At 54.1% G+C, this 15869-nt stretch overlaps 1 protein-coding gene across 4 annotated transcripts in view; it reads right to left on the reverse strand.

The window, feature by feature from the left end:
* The window catches only part of LOC133340570 (transmembrane channel-like protein 5), a 58165-nt gene that overhangs the window by 8572 nt on the left and 33724 nt on the right, over window positions 1–15869 (reverse strand). For all 4 annotated transcript variants that reach the window (XM_061548899.1, XM_061548898.1, XM_061548897.1 and 1 more), the window contains 12 exons: window positions 13726–13811; window positions 11735–11866; window positions 10716–10814; window positions 9849–10045; window positions 7664–7924; window positions 6844–6995; window positions 5619–5760; window positions 5074–5226; window positions 4325–4482; window positions 2181–2259; window positions 1077–1174; window positions 472–576 (listed from right to left, as the gene is read on the reverse strand). In XM_061548899.1, the coding sequence (XP_061404883.1) occupies window positions 472–576; window positions 1077–1174; window positions 2181–2259; window positions 4325–4482; window positions 5074–5226; window positions 5619–5760; window positions 6844–6995; window positions 7664–7924; window positions 9849–10045; window positions 10716–10814; window positions 11735–11866; window positions 13726–13811 (1662 nt within the window). The remainder of the gene's footprint in view (window positions 1–471; window positions 577–1076; window positions 1175–2180; window positions 2260–4324; window positions 4483–5073; window positions 5227–5618; window positions 5761–6843; window positions 6996–7663; window positions 7925–9848; window positions 10046–10715; window positions 10815–11734; window positions 11867–13725; window positions 13812–15869) is intronic.

Consider the following 15869-nt stretch of genomic DNA (forward strand, 5'->3'; position numbering starts at 1 on the left):
GACTCCTCCCGGAAAATGAAGTCTCCGTCACTGCTCGCGTTGCATGCCCGTGTGTGTGTGCGCGTGCATGTGTGCGTGTGTGCGTGCGAGCAAGCGAGCGACCGAGGGTGCGAGCGTGAGCGAGTGGGCACGCAGGAGTGAGCAGCTCGCATGAACGTGCGATGGCCAGAGTGCGACTGAGTGAGCAGGCGAGCGAGCGAAAGAGAGCGACTGTGAGCGAGCAAGAGCGCGTGTGAGCGCGCGTGAGCATGAGCCAACGAGCGAGCGAGAGTCTGCGAGTATGAGCGAGCGAGCAAGTGAGCACACCAGAGTGATAGGTCGAGTGTGCGGGAGTGCGTGAGAGCGTGCGGGAGTTCGTAAGAGTGCGCGGGAGATGCGTCAGAGCACGCGGGAGATGCGTGAGAGTGTGCGAGAGTGTGCGAGAGTGTGGGAGAGTGTGAGGGAGTGAGCGATCGAGCGTGTGGGCTGTACCACAAGAGCGTCTGTGCGTTGATGAGGTTGAGGACGTTGCGAGCGATGTCGAACTCGGGTTTGTGGGAGCCGTCCTCACCCTTGTAGCAGCAGCGCGCACCCAACCTGGCACCACATCCACCAGTACCGACCGAATCATCATTACCATCATCATTATCACCATCGTCACCATCATCATCTCATCATTATCACCATCGTCATCACCATCATCACGAACGTCACCATCATGATAATCACCGCGATCGGTCACCATCATCATATTGGTTAACTGAAGGATGATTGTCCATCAGTCTGCTTATAAAAGTAGTACAAGGGTACGAAATATAAATGTACGGTATTTAAACCCCCCCCCCCTTTAGAACAAACTAGTTTTAATACTTTGACCTGACCTGAAGAGTGGGCAAAATAATTCAGAACCTGCTGTGGTGTGCAAACATATCCGGTGGGGAGACAAAGGCGGCCGGGCGTGGTGCTGGCCACCCTCCCCACTCGTATGCCGAGCCGGCCTTCATAGGTGCTCGCTGAGAGCAATTGTCCCCAGCAGTCCGTTAAAGGCTTTGGGGGGGTGAATATTTGTCTATATAGAGGTCGACCACCACACATACCCCCAGATGAATTCTCCAAAGAACGTCTCGAGCAGGCTGAAGATGAAGTCCATCACGATGAGGCGGTAGAGGTCCTGCCCAACGAACGTCTCCCAGCACTGCGGGGTCACACGTGAGAGGTCAGGGGTTAAAGGAGTTCAAGTATTTTTTTGTTTACAAAATGAGAAATCAAGAGATGGATTATAGTCTTAATTGCAAGTGACGTGGGTCAGCAAATCGAAAAAGAGCCGATGGCTTTTTAAACAAAGGACGGCAGTAAAGAAAAAACGGAAACACCGGGGCCAAAAAACAGCCGTGTTCACAGAAGGAAAATTTGATAAATACAGTGTGCAAACATCGAGCGATATTAAATCAAATGAGTTTCCAGCAAGCAAAGTAGGCTCGGACAAATGTCTTAAAGGAAGACATCAAAATAGATCTAAGGCGATCATTACACGGGCATGTAAACAGACAAAGACGCGCGCCAAATATTGGTAAAAGAGAGGCGGAAAGTACGGGTCAGAGGTCAGGAGGCAGAAGGACGGTGGGGCACGGTGACAGCGTGAGTCCCTCGCCAGTCGCGTATCTGATTTGTTTACATTTTCGACGAATCAAACAAAGCACAGAACCAGGATACACGGGGCCCTCGCCATGTCCTGTTTAGACAAACTGGTCTCCCGAGACGAACCGAGTCGCAATCTACGCAGTGCCGGATTAAGCTAGTGCGGGGCCTGTAGCATATGTTATAAAGTGGCCCTAAATAAATATTAAAACACAAATGTTTTACTTGCATAGTATAGTAATTGCATTTTTTCATTTGCTATACGGCCAGATAATATGACAAATCGCTAACCTTAAACACCCAGTCGTTCGTAAAAATTTGAAGGTGGTATAGTACTATTGTAATAGAGCAAGTGCAGAATCACTGAACCGGAATTGATAGCTTGAAAGCGTTTAGCGCGGGGCCCTTGAAAGTGCGGGGCCCGTAGCACATGATACTTTTGCTACTCGGATAATCCGGCACTGGATCTATAGCAGGACGGAGAAAAGCAGAAGAGAAAGAGACAGAGAGATGGGGGGGGCGGGGAGCGGGGGGAGAGACGAAGGAGAGAAGACAATCCTCACCGTCATGCCCGACTCTGGCACGATGTCTATCCAGTAGTAGCAGAGGATGCCGAGGAGGGACATCTTCAGGATGACGTTTCTGTGAGCAGAGTGCAACACGATGGCCGGGTCACTCTCTCTTCGTATCACCTCGCACGCACGCACGCACACACGACCGCAGGCATGCACGACCGCACGCTTGTCCGCACGCACGCAGACCTACTCAACGGCAACGTGTTGACCCGCCCCTACTAGACATTAGTCGGGAAAAAAGTGCTTCATAGCTTCTAGATTTGAAGCTTCCGTGACTGCAAGAATTCACACTCTTAGGTTTTTTCGGTAAAGTCACGTAGGTAAAAACAATCATAGAAATAATAATAGAAATAAAATAATAAATCACGACGTTCCCGAAACGTCATGATTTATTATTTTAGTTCTATTAATATTTACAATATTTTATTATTTATTTATTTCCCTACATGACTTTACCGAAAAAAACCTAAGAGTATAAGCTTCATAGCTCATCAGATTCCTCCGATCTAAAGAAAGATTCTGATTTGAATGGGACAGGTGTCGTCGGCGAGTCCCCGTCACGGGCCGCCACCGTCGCCGCCACCGTGGCGTGCGAAGAGGGCGGTGGGGTCATCGCCTGTAAAACACCGCCTGTGTCTCCCCCAGTGCCGATGCGACGTGCATGGACACCGTGATTGGTTACTCGTCTGAGGATGAGTCGACCCAGCACAGGTTGGGAGGTCGCCCGCCGCTGATTGTCCGACTGGCCAGGAAGCAAACTGAGGTCGCCAGGTTCGTAGGGCAGTGCGCGAACAGCTGCACCACCACTCCGAACCTCCGATTAGGACCCCGCACCTCCGCTTAGCAATGGTTAGCTTCGTACGCCTTTTGGTGTCCTCTGGTCTAACACCGTTTGAGACGAGGCTCAAAAGAAAGCTGTCTCTGGTGTGGACCAATATATATTATCAGAGTATGTTTTTTGTTTGCATCCTGACCACAAGCATTGTGGTTAATGCAGACATGATTCCTTGGTGTTTTAACAACTTAACACCTGTTTTTTTTGCCAGATAAAAGGGGAAAAACCTATTCTCAATGGTTAGCTTACGTACTGTGCGAAAGACGTTCAACATACATACATACACACATACTCACCCATGCATCTAAACACACACAGGAACGGCCAAGTGCACACACGCCAACGTGCACACACACACTCTCACAAATAGCAACGTGGACGTACACACACATAGCTATGTACACACGTACACAAGTAGCAACGTACACACACGTATCAAAGCGCACTTACACACACACATAGCAATGCGCAAACACACATATAGCAACGTGCACACACACACACACATAGCAACGTGGACACACACACACATAGCAACGTGGACACACACACACATAGCAACGTGGACACACACACGGCTCGAATCTCCCTCCCTCCTTCCCCTTGTAGAACAGTCGGACACTGGGATGGGTAAGAGGGTCACAGAGGGCGAGTGGGGGTCGGTGAGACAGGTCAGGAGGTCGGAGGGTGAGTCGGGGTCGGTGAGACAGGTCAGGAGGTCGGAGAGTGAGTCAGGGTCGGTGAGACAGATTAGGAGGTTGGAGGGCAAGTCGGGGTCGGTGAGATAGGTCAGGAGGTCAGAGGCCGAGTAGGGGCCGGTGAGACAGGTCAGGAGGTCAGAGGCCGAGTAGGGGCCGGTGAGACAGGTCAGGAGGTCAGAGGCCGAGTAGGGGCCGGTGAGACAGGTCAGGAGGTCGGAGGGTGATTCGGGGTCGGTGAGACAGGTCAGGAGGTCGGAGGGCGATTCGGGGTTGGTGAGACAGGTCAGGAGGTCGGAGGGCGATTCGGGGTCGGTGAGACAGGTCAGGAGGTTGGAGGGCGATTCGGGGTCGGTGAGACAGGTCAGAAGGTCGGAGAGCGAGTCGGGGTCGGTGAGACAGGTCAGGAAGTCGGAGGGCGAGTTGGGGTCGGTGAGACAGGTCAGGAGGTCGGAGTGTGAGTCGGAGTTCGTGAGACAGGTCAAGAGGTCGGAGGGCGAGTAAGGGTTGGTGAGACAGGTCAGGAGGTCGGAGAGCGAGTAGGGGTCAGTGAGACAGGTCAGGAGGTCGGAGGGCGAGTAGGGGTCGGCGGTGCGGACCGGAGGATGTTGGCGAAGATCCGGTGTCGCGGGTGGCGGTAGACCTCCACGAGGCCGAGCAGCGAGTAGAGCAGCGGCAGCACCAGGTTGAGGAGGCACACGACAAACGGCAGGAGCAGCAGGGCCGCCTCGTCCGCCAGGTTGCCGTCCTGATTGTGCTGCGGGGGACACGGGGACAAACAGGGGCATTGATATGCGGAGAGACACGGGGGCACTGAGACACAGGGACGCGGGGGGGGGATGTAGAGAAACGGAGAAATCCACTAACGTGAATACAAGGGGATGTGGAGACGTGTGGACATTGGGATATGGCCCACGGCTCGTTTGTACCGCTATGCGCCAACACCAGTGACGATTATCTGAACCGGTCTTGGGCATCCCCTAGGTCGACTCAGCCTCAAATGAGTACTTGATGCAGTGTGTAAAGATTGCCACTGGGGAGACAAATGCGGCCGGACTCTAACAGCACTTGCCCCAACAGTCTGTTAAGGCAACACGGGGGATCTTTATATTTGCGTGCACATGTGCGTGCGCGCATGTGGTGTGCGCACGTACATGTGCATGCGTGCACGTGTGTGCACGTGCGTGTACGTGAGTGTGTGTGTGCGTGCGTGAGTGTGTGCGCACGTGCGTGATTGTGTGTGTGCGTGCGTGCGTGTGTGTGTGCGTGCGTGAGTGTGTGTGAGTGTGCGAGAGTGTGCGCGTGCGTGAGTGTGTGTGCGTGTGTGCGTGTGTGCGTGCGGCGCCACCTTAGTATTTTTGGACAGGAAGTAGATGCCGGCGCAGGAGCCCGCGGAGGCGGCGGTGGTGGCGAGCCACACGCCCAAGTGCACCAGCAGCTTCCGCAGGCGCTGCGGCAACGACAGCGCCTCGTCGTCGGCGCGCAGCTCCGCCAGCAGCTCCTGCAATGGAGGGCGCACGACCCCCACATCGTTGTGACCTCCCATCGTGACCTCCCACCGTGACCTCCCACCGTGACCTCCCACCGTGATCTCCCATCGTGACCTCCCACCGTGACCTCCCATTGTGACCTTCCACCGTGACCTCCCACCAGTGACCTCCCATCGTGACCTCCCACCGTGACCCCCGTGTTGTGACCACCTAGTCATGACCCCCCGAGTGACCCTCTGTTACTCCCCCATGTGACCCCCTGCTACCAATCATGACCACCGTACACACGGCTGCACGTTCAGCAAAATTTAGATTCTTACACCGCACGATTGCTCCCATCATTGGGTGGCGACCCCCCTTATTTAAATGGATGTGCCTCCCGCCCCCCCGCCCCCCACCCCACCTTGAGCTGCATGCTGAGGTTGCGCTGTTTGAGGGTCACGGCCTTCTCGTTCGTGAGCCGGAAGTCCCAGGAGCAGAACGCTTTGCTGTAGTCCGTGCCCTGGCCCGGCACCACGTAGTTCTGGCTGAAAGAGCTCCCCATGCTGGGGGGGGGGGGGGGGGGGGGGGGGGGCAGCGAGCGGCACACCGCGTCGTCATCAACGTGGCACGCTGAGTGACGCACCAGCCGACAAAAAGACAAAGCTCCCCCGTGTAGCCTGTAACAGACTGTTGGGGCAAGTGCTGTTCACGAGTAGCACCTGTGAAGGCCGGCACGGCACACGAGAGGGTGGCTGGCCAGCACCACACCCGACCGCACACTGCACCAGGTACTCATTTGAGGCTGAGTCTACCTAGGGGAGGCCCAGGACCGATTCAGATAATCGTCACTGGTGTTGGCCGTGAACGGGAATCGAACCCGGGTCGCTGGGTTCGTAGCGCAGCGCACAAACCGCTACACTACCGCTCTCCACACACACGCACAAGAACAACAACAGCCGCCATTCGCCACTAAGTGGCGGTGACATCGCCACCTTGCTGTGTTTTAGCATCGACCCCCCCCTCCTACCACGCAAAAAGATCCCCCGAATAGCCTGAACAAACTGTAAGGGCAAGTGTTGTTAGCGAGCACCTATAAAGGCCGGTACGGCACACGAGGGGGTGGGTGGCCAGCACCACGCCCGACCGCCTTTGTCTACCTAGTGGCAATGTTTACACACCGCACCAGGTACTCATTTCAGGCTGAGTCGACCTAGGGGAGGCCCGGGACCGGTTCAGATAATCGTCACCGGTGTTGTTCGTGAGCGGGAATCGAACCCGGGTCGCCGGGTTCGTACCACGGCGTAGCGCTACATCACCGCTCCCCAGAGGTCGCAACCGGGTACCCGATACCCGTACCCTACCCGATACCTGGCTACCCGTACCCGGCCGGGTACGGGTACGGGTACCCGTTTGCGACCCTGGTGCGGCCGGGTACGTTTACGGGTAGGCCGTGAGTCACTGGTGAGTAACCGTTTGTCACTCATTTCGGGTAGGGTACTGGTACGGGTAGGGAACGGGTACCCATTTGCGACCCTGGTGCGGCCAGGTACGGGTACGGGTAAGGAATCAAAACCCGTTTGCGACCTCTGCCGCTCCCCCCCCCACCACACACACACAGGCGCCGGGGGGGAGGGGGCGGGCGCAACCTGTAGAGCAGCCCCGCGGCGCAGGCGATGATGTAGGCGGCCGTAGTGAAGAAGTAAGAGAACTGCATGTTGTAGGGCGAGTCCCTCCCGTCACGCAGCAGCGTCGAGTTCGAGTAGTAGCCGTAATAGAGCAGCGAGTCCGAGAAGGCGCCCTGTCAGTCAACGCGCGCACACCACGGCGGCAACAGCGGCAGCAGCAGTGGCAGCAGTAGTAGCGGCGGCAGGAGTGGCAGTAGCGGCAGCAGTAGGAGCAGCAGCAGTAGCGGCAGTAGTAGTAGCAGCAGTTATAGCAGAAGTAGTAGTAGCAGCAGCAACAGCAGCAGTAGCAGAAGTAGTAGTAACAGCAGCAGGAACAGCAGCAGCGGTATCAGCAGCAGTGTCGACAACTGTAGCAGCAATACACATCTAACGCTGTCTATAAATGTTGAAAAGCCCCATCTGTACTGGAAAATTGCGTGCAGACCAAAAACAAATGTGTCCATAAGGCCAAGAAAACCGCATGTGCAAAGATATTGTCACGTGGCAACGCAAGGCATGATGGGAGTCGTGCCTTTCTGCTGCTTGTGAGTGGCACACCTTTGCGTTTGTCTATGTATCAGACTGATGATGATGATGATCCTTCTGCTGCTGTTCTAGATAACGATGCTAATGCTGCCACTGATAATAATGAGGATGGTGACGACGACGATGATTGCGATAACAATGATGTTTAAGATGATTATAACAACGACGACGACGACGCCGATGATGCCACTCATGCTAATGCTGCTGCTGCTTCTTCTTAAAACACTGCCGTTGCCACGGCGACGGCGGCACTCACGGCGCCGGTGAGGATCTCGAGGCCGCGGAACGGCGTCCCGGCGGTGCCGTTGGAGCCGGTGACCTCGAGCGACTGCGGGATGAGCATGAAGCCCACGGTGAGCAGCACGGCGAGCAGGTCGAACCACAGCAGCCAGCGCAGGAACAGGAAGTAGGAGAGCACGCCCGTGCCGAAACGGCTGCCCACCGACTTGAGCGCCGAGCGCCACGGCGAGAGCCACTCTCCCGCGGCGCGCAGAGAGTCCCGGCACCTCCTCAGAGTCTGCGCAAAAACAAAGACAGAGATCCCCCCGCCCAACGCCGTGTAGCCTTTAACTGACTGTTGGAGGCAAGCGCTTCTTTGCTAAGTGGCACCTATAAAGGCCGGCACAGCACATGAGTCGGGGGTGGGTTGCCGGCAGCACCACGCCCGGCCGACCGCCTTTGTCTCTCCAATGTGTCTATTCTAGATTTGAAGCTTTCGTGACTGCAAGGATTCATATTCTTAGGTTTTTTCGGTAAAGTCACGTAGGTAAAAAATTAAAATTAATAATAGTAAAATAAAATTTTAAAAAATCACGATGTTTCGGAGGCAACACAAGCTTCCGTCTTCAGGTGGAAGACGGAAGCTTGTGTTGCCTCCGAAACGTCGTTAATTTGAATTTTATTTAACTTTTATTAATTTAAATTAAAACATTTTACCTACGTGATTTTACCGAAAAAACCTAAGAACAGTGTGTAGATGTTTACTACACACTGGAGAGACAAAGGCGGTCGGCCGGGCGTGGTGTTACCGGCCACCCATCCACCCCCCCCCCTCCGACTCGTGTGTAGATGTTTACTACACACCGCGCCGGGTACTCATTTAAGACCGAGTCGATGCAGGGGAGCCCCAGAACCGGTTCAGGTAATCGCCACCGGTGTTGAGGGGGCTGTGAGTGGGTATCGAACTCGGTTTCACAGGGTTCGTATTAGCATTCACAGCGACGCACAGACGCGTGCACACAGGGTTAGCGCTAAGTTAAGGGGTTGGGGATAAGTTAACATGCTCTTAGGCTTTTTCGGTAAAGTCACGTAGGTAAAAAATAAAAATGGAAATAAAATAAAAAATCACGACGTTTCGGGCGCAACACAAGCGTCCGTCATCAGGTGGGACAACCACAGCAAGTGGCTTCAGCATTTGTTTCTTGCTGTGGTTGTCGTGATTTATTATTTTATTTCTATTTTATTTTTTACCCACGTGACTTTACCGAAAAAGCCTAAGAGTATGAATCCTTGCAGTCACGAAAGCTTCAAATCTAGATAAGTTCACAGGTCAAGGTTAAGGGTTATGCCCGAGGTTACGGTTACATTCACGGTGTGGCCGGCACAGAAACTTGGTGGTCACGGTTTGGGGGGCGGTGGGGGGTGGGGGGCAAAGCGGCGACGCGGGGAGATGTGCCGGCACGCCCGGGGTGTGGCGGAGAGTGTGTACAGCCGAATAATCAAATACTTTGCAGCATGTTCAGAATGTGGCTGCTAGGGTGTTAACCTGAACACATTCTTCATATCATATTACGCCCGTGTTGGCCTCCTATTGTTGACTTACAAAGCGGTGAACCGTCTCGCCCCAGCCTACATCGCTGACATGCTGCACCCTTGTGTCCGCTCAAGGTCCCGAAGATGTGGGGATGCCGTTGTTCTTCTGAATTCTCAGGTGGAGGTCTTCGGTCTGTGGGTGACCGAGATTTTTCACCGTTGGGCCCCAGGCTATGGAACGCTCTCCCACGAGATATCAGGATCTACGAGTCTGTTGAAAATGTTTTTAATGCGTCTTAAAACCTATTTATACGCTTCCACTGCTTAAACTTTTGTTAAGTAAATAGATTCTTAAAATGGAATTATACTTTTATGGTGAGTGTCTGCTGCTGCTGTGTCCCATACGGCATTGTAGGATCCTTGATGAAAGGCGCTATGTAAATGCGATTATAATTATTATTCAACGCGCGGTGATTCTAAACGTGGAGAAGGGGGGGACTGGCTGGGTGAGTGGCAAAACCAGAGAAGGAACCCGAGAGAAATCCACGCGACCGTCACGGGGGGAGAGACAGAGAAAAAGAACACGAAGATGCAACAGGCATCGTCAGGGTCCCGGATCGAACCCGCGCTCTGCCACGTGCGTGCGTGCGTGTGTGTGCGTGCGTGCGTGCGTGTGTCTGCGCACGCACGATTTTGATGGTGAGGAGGCACGAGGTGCAGCAGCCGGCGCCGGCGGCTCGGCGCGTGCGCCGGGGGTCTTGGTCGGCGCGGGCGGCGCGCGACTGCAGCGACCGCTTCTCGGCGAGCGGCGTGAGCATCTCGCGCAGCGTGCGCTGGCGGTCGCCCGCGGACAGAGCCACCAGCTCCTGCAGCAGCAACTCCGTCTCTAGTGAGGGGGGTGGTGTGGGGGGGGCGGGGACGGGGGGAGAGAAGGTGAGCGCGGGCCACGTGGAGGAGAGGCGGGCCGCGGGGCGGCTCATGCGCAGGGCCGACGCGCGCTCCGGCCTCATCCTTGCCCGCACCTCCGATTAGCACGGTTGGCTATGTACGGTGCGAAAGAAGTTCAACGTGCATACAGACGCGTGATTCATCCTGGGGGAGGAATCTGATGAAGCCGCGAAGCTCTCTTTCACAGGTGCCCAGTAAGGAGTGGTAAGTTAAATAAATTTTAAAAAAAAGTGCAATAAAGGATACAAGAGTAAGACGGAGAAAAGTTAAGTCACGAATATTTTTTACACGTATAAAACATGGAAGTACAAATTGCATGAGTACGTAAATTCCTGCAGATTCGTCAATAACAAAAGGAAGCTTGTTGTGACTGCCAAAACAACAACAACAGTCCGAGACCACACAGAGACAATTTAGGTCTAGAATCGGCCTCTCCGATTACTCAAGTTATCAATTCCTTCATTGTCGTGAGCGTCCAGAACCGATATTAGTTGGTGAATCGATGTCGCGACCCAAACCATAACGATGCTGCTGACGAGGGGCCAGCCGTAGCCCAACGGACACCCGACCACAATTAGCGAAGTTCGCTTTTTTTGTTCCCCGCTCACCATCGTCGGGCGTGCTGGTCGACGTGGCGATGGAGCTGGTCCTGCGGATGGAAGTGTTGCGCCGCCGTATCGACCCCAGCATCTTGCCCGACTTGCGGCCTGCGTTGCCATGACAACACATGACAACCGTCAAGTCAGTCGTGGGGCAAACAAGAGCGTTAATGTTAGTTGGGCAAACGCACTCTGATGTACCCCTGAACAAAAAAACGTTTCCCGGAGGATATTAATTCTAGATTTGAAGCTTTCGTGACTGCAAGGATTCATACTCTTAGGTTTTTTTCGGTAAAGTCACACACAAGTCTCCGTCATCAGGTGGGACCGTCACACCTGATGACGGAGACTTGTGTTGCCTCCGAAACGTCGTGATTTATTGTTTTATTTCCATTATTACTTTTATTAACTTTTAATTTTATTTTTTACCTACGTGACTTTACCGAAAAAAACCTAAGAGTAGGTTTCCCGGAGGAACCAATATCCATTTTCCACTGGCCTCATCCGAGCTGAGCAAGCGCTAGGCCCTTGCCGTACGGGTTGTTTTCCACTCTTTGCCGTGCCGGGCCAGAACCAAACCATGCTACGCTGGCTTCGCAAGACACCTGAATCTGGCTCGGGGCCAAGCAGGGCCAGGGCCGTAGCTAATGATGGCGTTGATCGCGTGCAACGTCAGTCGGCGCACTACCGCGGTGAACCGTGGTGAACCGCGTGACCGCGTCACCTGCGCACGTCTCAGACTTGTACCGCCACGCCTGACGTCAGCGGCACGGCTCGTGTGTATGTACGTATGCATGTTGAACTTTTTTCGCACCGTACGTAGCCAACCGTTCTAATCTGAGGTGCGGCTTCTTAGTGGAAAAACAAACTGATGCCCGCTTGGGCGATGCTGCGATAGCTCAGCACGGCCCTGGCACGGCTCGGTTCGTGCAGTGGAAAAGAGGCAAGAGAACCGTGCTGCCCCCCTCCCCCCCACACGCCCTCGCCTCCCTCCCCCACCCCGTGGCCATGGTGCGGGCGACACGCACCAACGGTGCGGCTGGGCAGGTTGAGCATGATCTCGCTGGGGATGGCAGAGTCGTCCACGGGACCCGAGGCCCCCAGGCCCAGTGCATGCTGGGTAGGAGCCATCTGAGGGGCGGCTTCAAATCCTGTTTTCACTGCACGAACAAAAAGACAATTAAAGTTCATGAGGGGGGAGGGGGATCGTTTGTGCTGCCGCGCGTTTTGCTGGGGATCTTAAGCGACTGCTTCAGTGAAGTTTTACGAGTTAATAAAGAGGTAGAGGCACGGCCTGTAAACAGCTCGCAGTAAAGTTTGTGTTTGTGCTATAATCTGAATAGTGTGGGCCCACTGCAAGTAGGCGATGCACGGATTTCATTTTTCGATTTTATTATATGTGTACCGAGCAAAACATTCATTTTTTTTCGACGAACAATGTTTTGTGCTTACGAATCACATTAGTGGACGTTTCAAACAAACTAGAGGGGGGGGGGCACGTGCGGGAAGCCGCGTGGTGGGGCAAGAGTGGGTGTGGTGGGGCGTGGGTGTGCGTGGGGGGGAGTGGGCGTGGGTGTGTGTGGTGGGGCGTGTGTGTGGGTGGTGTGGCGTGGGTGTGGGTGGTGGGACGTGGGTGTGCGTGGGGGGGTGTGGGCGTGGGTGTGTGTGGTGGGGCGTGTGTGTGGGTGGTGTGGCGTGGCTGTGTGTGGTGGGGCGTGGGTGTGCGTGGGGGGGTGTGGGCGTGGCTGTGTGTGGTGGGGCGTGGGTGTGTGTGGTGGGGCGTGGGTGTGTGTGGTGGGACGTGGGTATGTGTGGTGTGGCGTGGGTGTGGGTGGTGGGACGTGGGTGTGTGTGGTGGGGCGTGGGTGTGCGTGGGGGGGTGTGGGCGTGGCTGTGTGTGGTGGGGCGTGGGTGTGTGTGGTGGGACGTGGGTATGTGTGGTGGGACGTGGGTGTGTGTGGTGGGACGTGAGTATGTGTGGTGGGACGTGGGTGTGTGTGGTGGGACGTGGGTGTGCGTGGGGGGGGTGTGGGCGTGGCTGTGTGTGGTGGGGCGTGGGTGTGTGTGGTGGGACGTGGGTATGTGTGGTGGGACGTGGGTGTGTGTGGTGGGACGTGGGTGTGTGTGGTGGGGCGTGGGTGTGTGTGGTGGGACGTGGGTGTGCGTGGGGGGGCGTGGGCGTGGCTGTGTGTGGTGGGGCGTGGGTGTGTGTGGTGGGACGTGGGTATGTGTGGTGGGACGTGGGTGTGTGTGGTGGGACGTGGGTGTGCGTGGGGGGGTGTGGGCGTGGCTGTGTGTGGTGGGGCGTGGGTGTGTGTGGTGGGACGTGGGTATGTGTGGTGGGACGTGGGTGTGTGTGGTGGGACGTGGGTGTGTGTGGTGGGGCGTGGGTGTGTGTGGTGGGACGTGGGTGTGCGTGGGGGGGTGTGGGCGTGGCTGTGTGTGGTGGGGCGTGGGTGTGTGTGGTGGGACGTGGGTGTGTGTGGTGGGACGTGGGTGTGTGTGGTGGGGCGTGGGTGTGTGTGGTGGGACGTGGGTGTGCATGGGGGGGTGTGGGCGTGGGTGTGTGTGGTGGGGCGTGTGTGTGGGTGGTGTGGCGTGTGTGTGGGTGGTGTGGCGTGGGTGGTGTGGCGTGGGTGTGCGTGGGGGGACGTGGGTGTGGGTGGTGGGACGTGGGGGGGCGTGGGGGGGCATGGTGGGCCGTGGGTGTGCGTGGTGGGGCGTGAGTGTGCGTGGTTGGCTGTGGGTGTGCGTGGTGTGCGTGGTGGGGCGTGAGTGTGCGTGGTTGGCTGTGGGTGTGCGTGGGGGGACGTGGGTGTGCGTGGTGGGACGTGGGTGTGGGTGGTGGGACGTGGGGGGGCGTGGGGGGGCGTGGTGGGCCATGGGTGTGCGTGGTGGGGCGTGAGTGTGCGTGGTGTGCGTGGTGGGGCGTGAGTGTGCGTGGTGGGACGTGGTGGGACGTGGGTGTGCGTGGTGAGACGTGGGTGTGCGTGGGCGTGCATTTGAGGCGTGCAGAGACCATCTCTGAGCGAGGACATGGGCAGCGACTCGTAATGACGCCCGTCTTCCGAGCCGTTGTCCGGCTCGCGGATCACCGGGTGCGCCCTGCGGAGGGAAGTGCGCGTTAATCAGTCGATTCCTTAGTCGTAGGGTGCCGCGGTGGCGAGAAGACATTATCTCCATCGCCTGGTAAGAAGGAGCGCATGGGTTCGATCACGGACCCTGACGATGCCTGTTGTTGTATATTCAGTCTGCGTGTTCTTTCTCTGCCTGTGGTGGTCGCGTGGATTTATTTTCCAGGTTCCTCCGGTTTTTCCCCCCCTCCACATTTACTAATATAATGAGCCAAGAATGTCTGTGTGTAACGCGCGTGACGCTCACTCCCCATCGACCAGCCCCCCTCATTAATAATTATCATGAACTGGTTGGGTCCTCTACATGGACCCCCACCCCGTCATTAATAATCATGAACGGATGACGTCACTCCGCATGAAGAAGATGGAGCGGAAACGAAAATTTGTTTAAGCAAATTAGCTTTCATTTTGACATTTCTACATGGAAAGTAAAGCTAATTAAGAAATCAACGCAGCAACGAATATAACGAGCTAAAAAAGGCTGTGTGTGTGTGTGTGTCCCGCGTGTGACGTCACTCCACATGCCCCCCCCCCCCTCTCATTATTATTCACGTGCGCCTGGATTTTTTGACTAACGCAGAAGAAGGTCAAGCGGCTATGATATTTTTTTACGCAAATTCGCTTTCGATTTCACGTATCTTTATAGAAAGTGAAGGCAATAAATAATTCTACGCCGCATCTCAGTGCATCTGGTGCCTTTATTAATCTCTTCGCCACGTCCAACAAAGGGTAAGTCGACTTTACGCTTCCAAACGATGCTACAATAAACATCTCTCTGCTACTTTGCAGACATTGTATCGAATCGCAATTGTTTTCAACCCCAGCGAGCCAAAGCGGAAGATAAGTAAGTTATCAGAGTCGTGAATTGCAAGTCATTGAACGTCCGTTAAAGACAGTGCTACTGTGACATATGACGTCAGGTGTTTTATTACTTTGTTGCGTGCCACAACCACTGCCATTCATGCAGTGCTGGGGTCAAATACTGTGACGTGTTTTATGACTTCCTTTTGTGCAACATTCACTGCCATGAATACGGTGCTACAGTGAAATGCAGTGAAGTGTTTGATGACATTATTTTTTTCAATATTCTCTAACCATTATATTTAGACGAGATAAAATTATACTCTGATCAATTTATTGGTCTTCGTTATTTGCTAAGTTACTTCAGACAGTATCAGCAATCACTCTTCGCTATCAAGCGTCCATCGGTGAAGATAAGTTTGTCAGTTAACTGCTTCAGGTGATTTTAAAACTGTGCTAAAGTGAAGCTGCTGGTTTTTTCAAATTATACAGCCACAGAGATTGTTTGCTTTGCGACCGAGGCGAAATCGTCTTCATCTCGTAAATCCACCTGGCCCCAAGTGACGTCACTCTTCCTTTCGTACTGAGACAACGACAATTTCCCATAATTCCCGCGTATGCGATGACGATCAACAAGTCGCAGGGTCAGACTTTTGAAAATGTGGGTATTTATATCAATGGACCCGTATTTTTCCCATGGCCAGTTGTACGTGGCTTTGTCTAGATCTAAATATCCTCAGCGGATCAAAGTGTTCATCAAGGATGGCCAACTGCAGGGAAACCTTTTGAACAGTGATAGGAGATTCACACAAAATATCGTATACCGAGAACTCTTCCAAAGTCCTTAATTTCATTTAATAATCTTCTTGGTTCTTTCGGTAAAGTCACGTAGAATTGAAATAATAATAAAATAATAATAAAACATGTCTTCTCGACAGACCTGTTCTCCACCTCAGGACGGATACTTGCGTTGTGGCCGAAACGTCGTGAGAATGATTTTATTATGTTTTTTTATTATTTTATTATTTCCCTTCTACGTGACTTTACCGAAAGAACCAAGAAGATGAATCCCTGCAGTCACGAAAGCTTTACATCGAAATTCATTTAATAAGTTAATACATATTTATTTATGTACTACATGTCAATCACACAATAAAACGTTATTTTATATCTTTAATATACCAGCTTCCGTCCTAGGATGGGCTAACAAACTAGTTTAGAAGTAACT

Source organism: Lethenteron reissneri, chromosome 10 (genome assembly GCF_015708825.2).
Source record: "Lethenteron reissneri isolate LAM-NWPU_2019-01 chromosome 10, ASM1570882v1, whole genome shotgun sequence".
Taxonomy (NCBI): Eukaryota; Metazoa; Chordata; class Hyperoartia; order Petromyzontiformes; family Petromyzontidae; genus Lethenteron; species Lethenteron reissneri.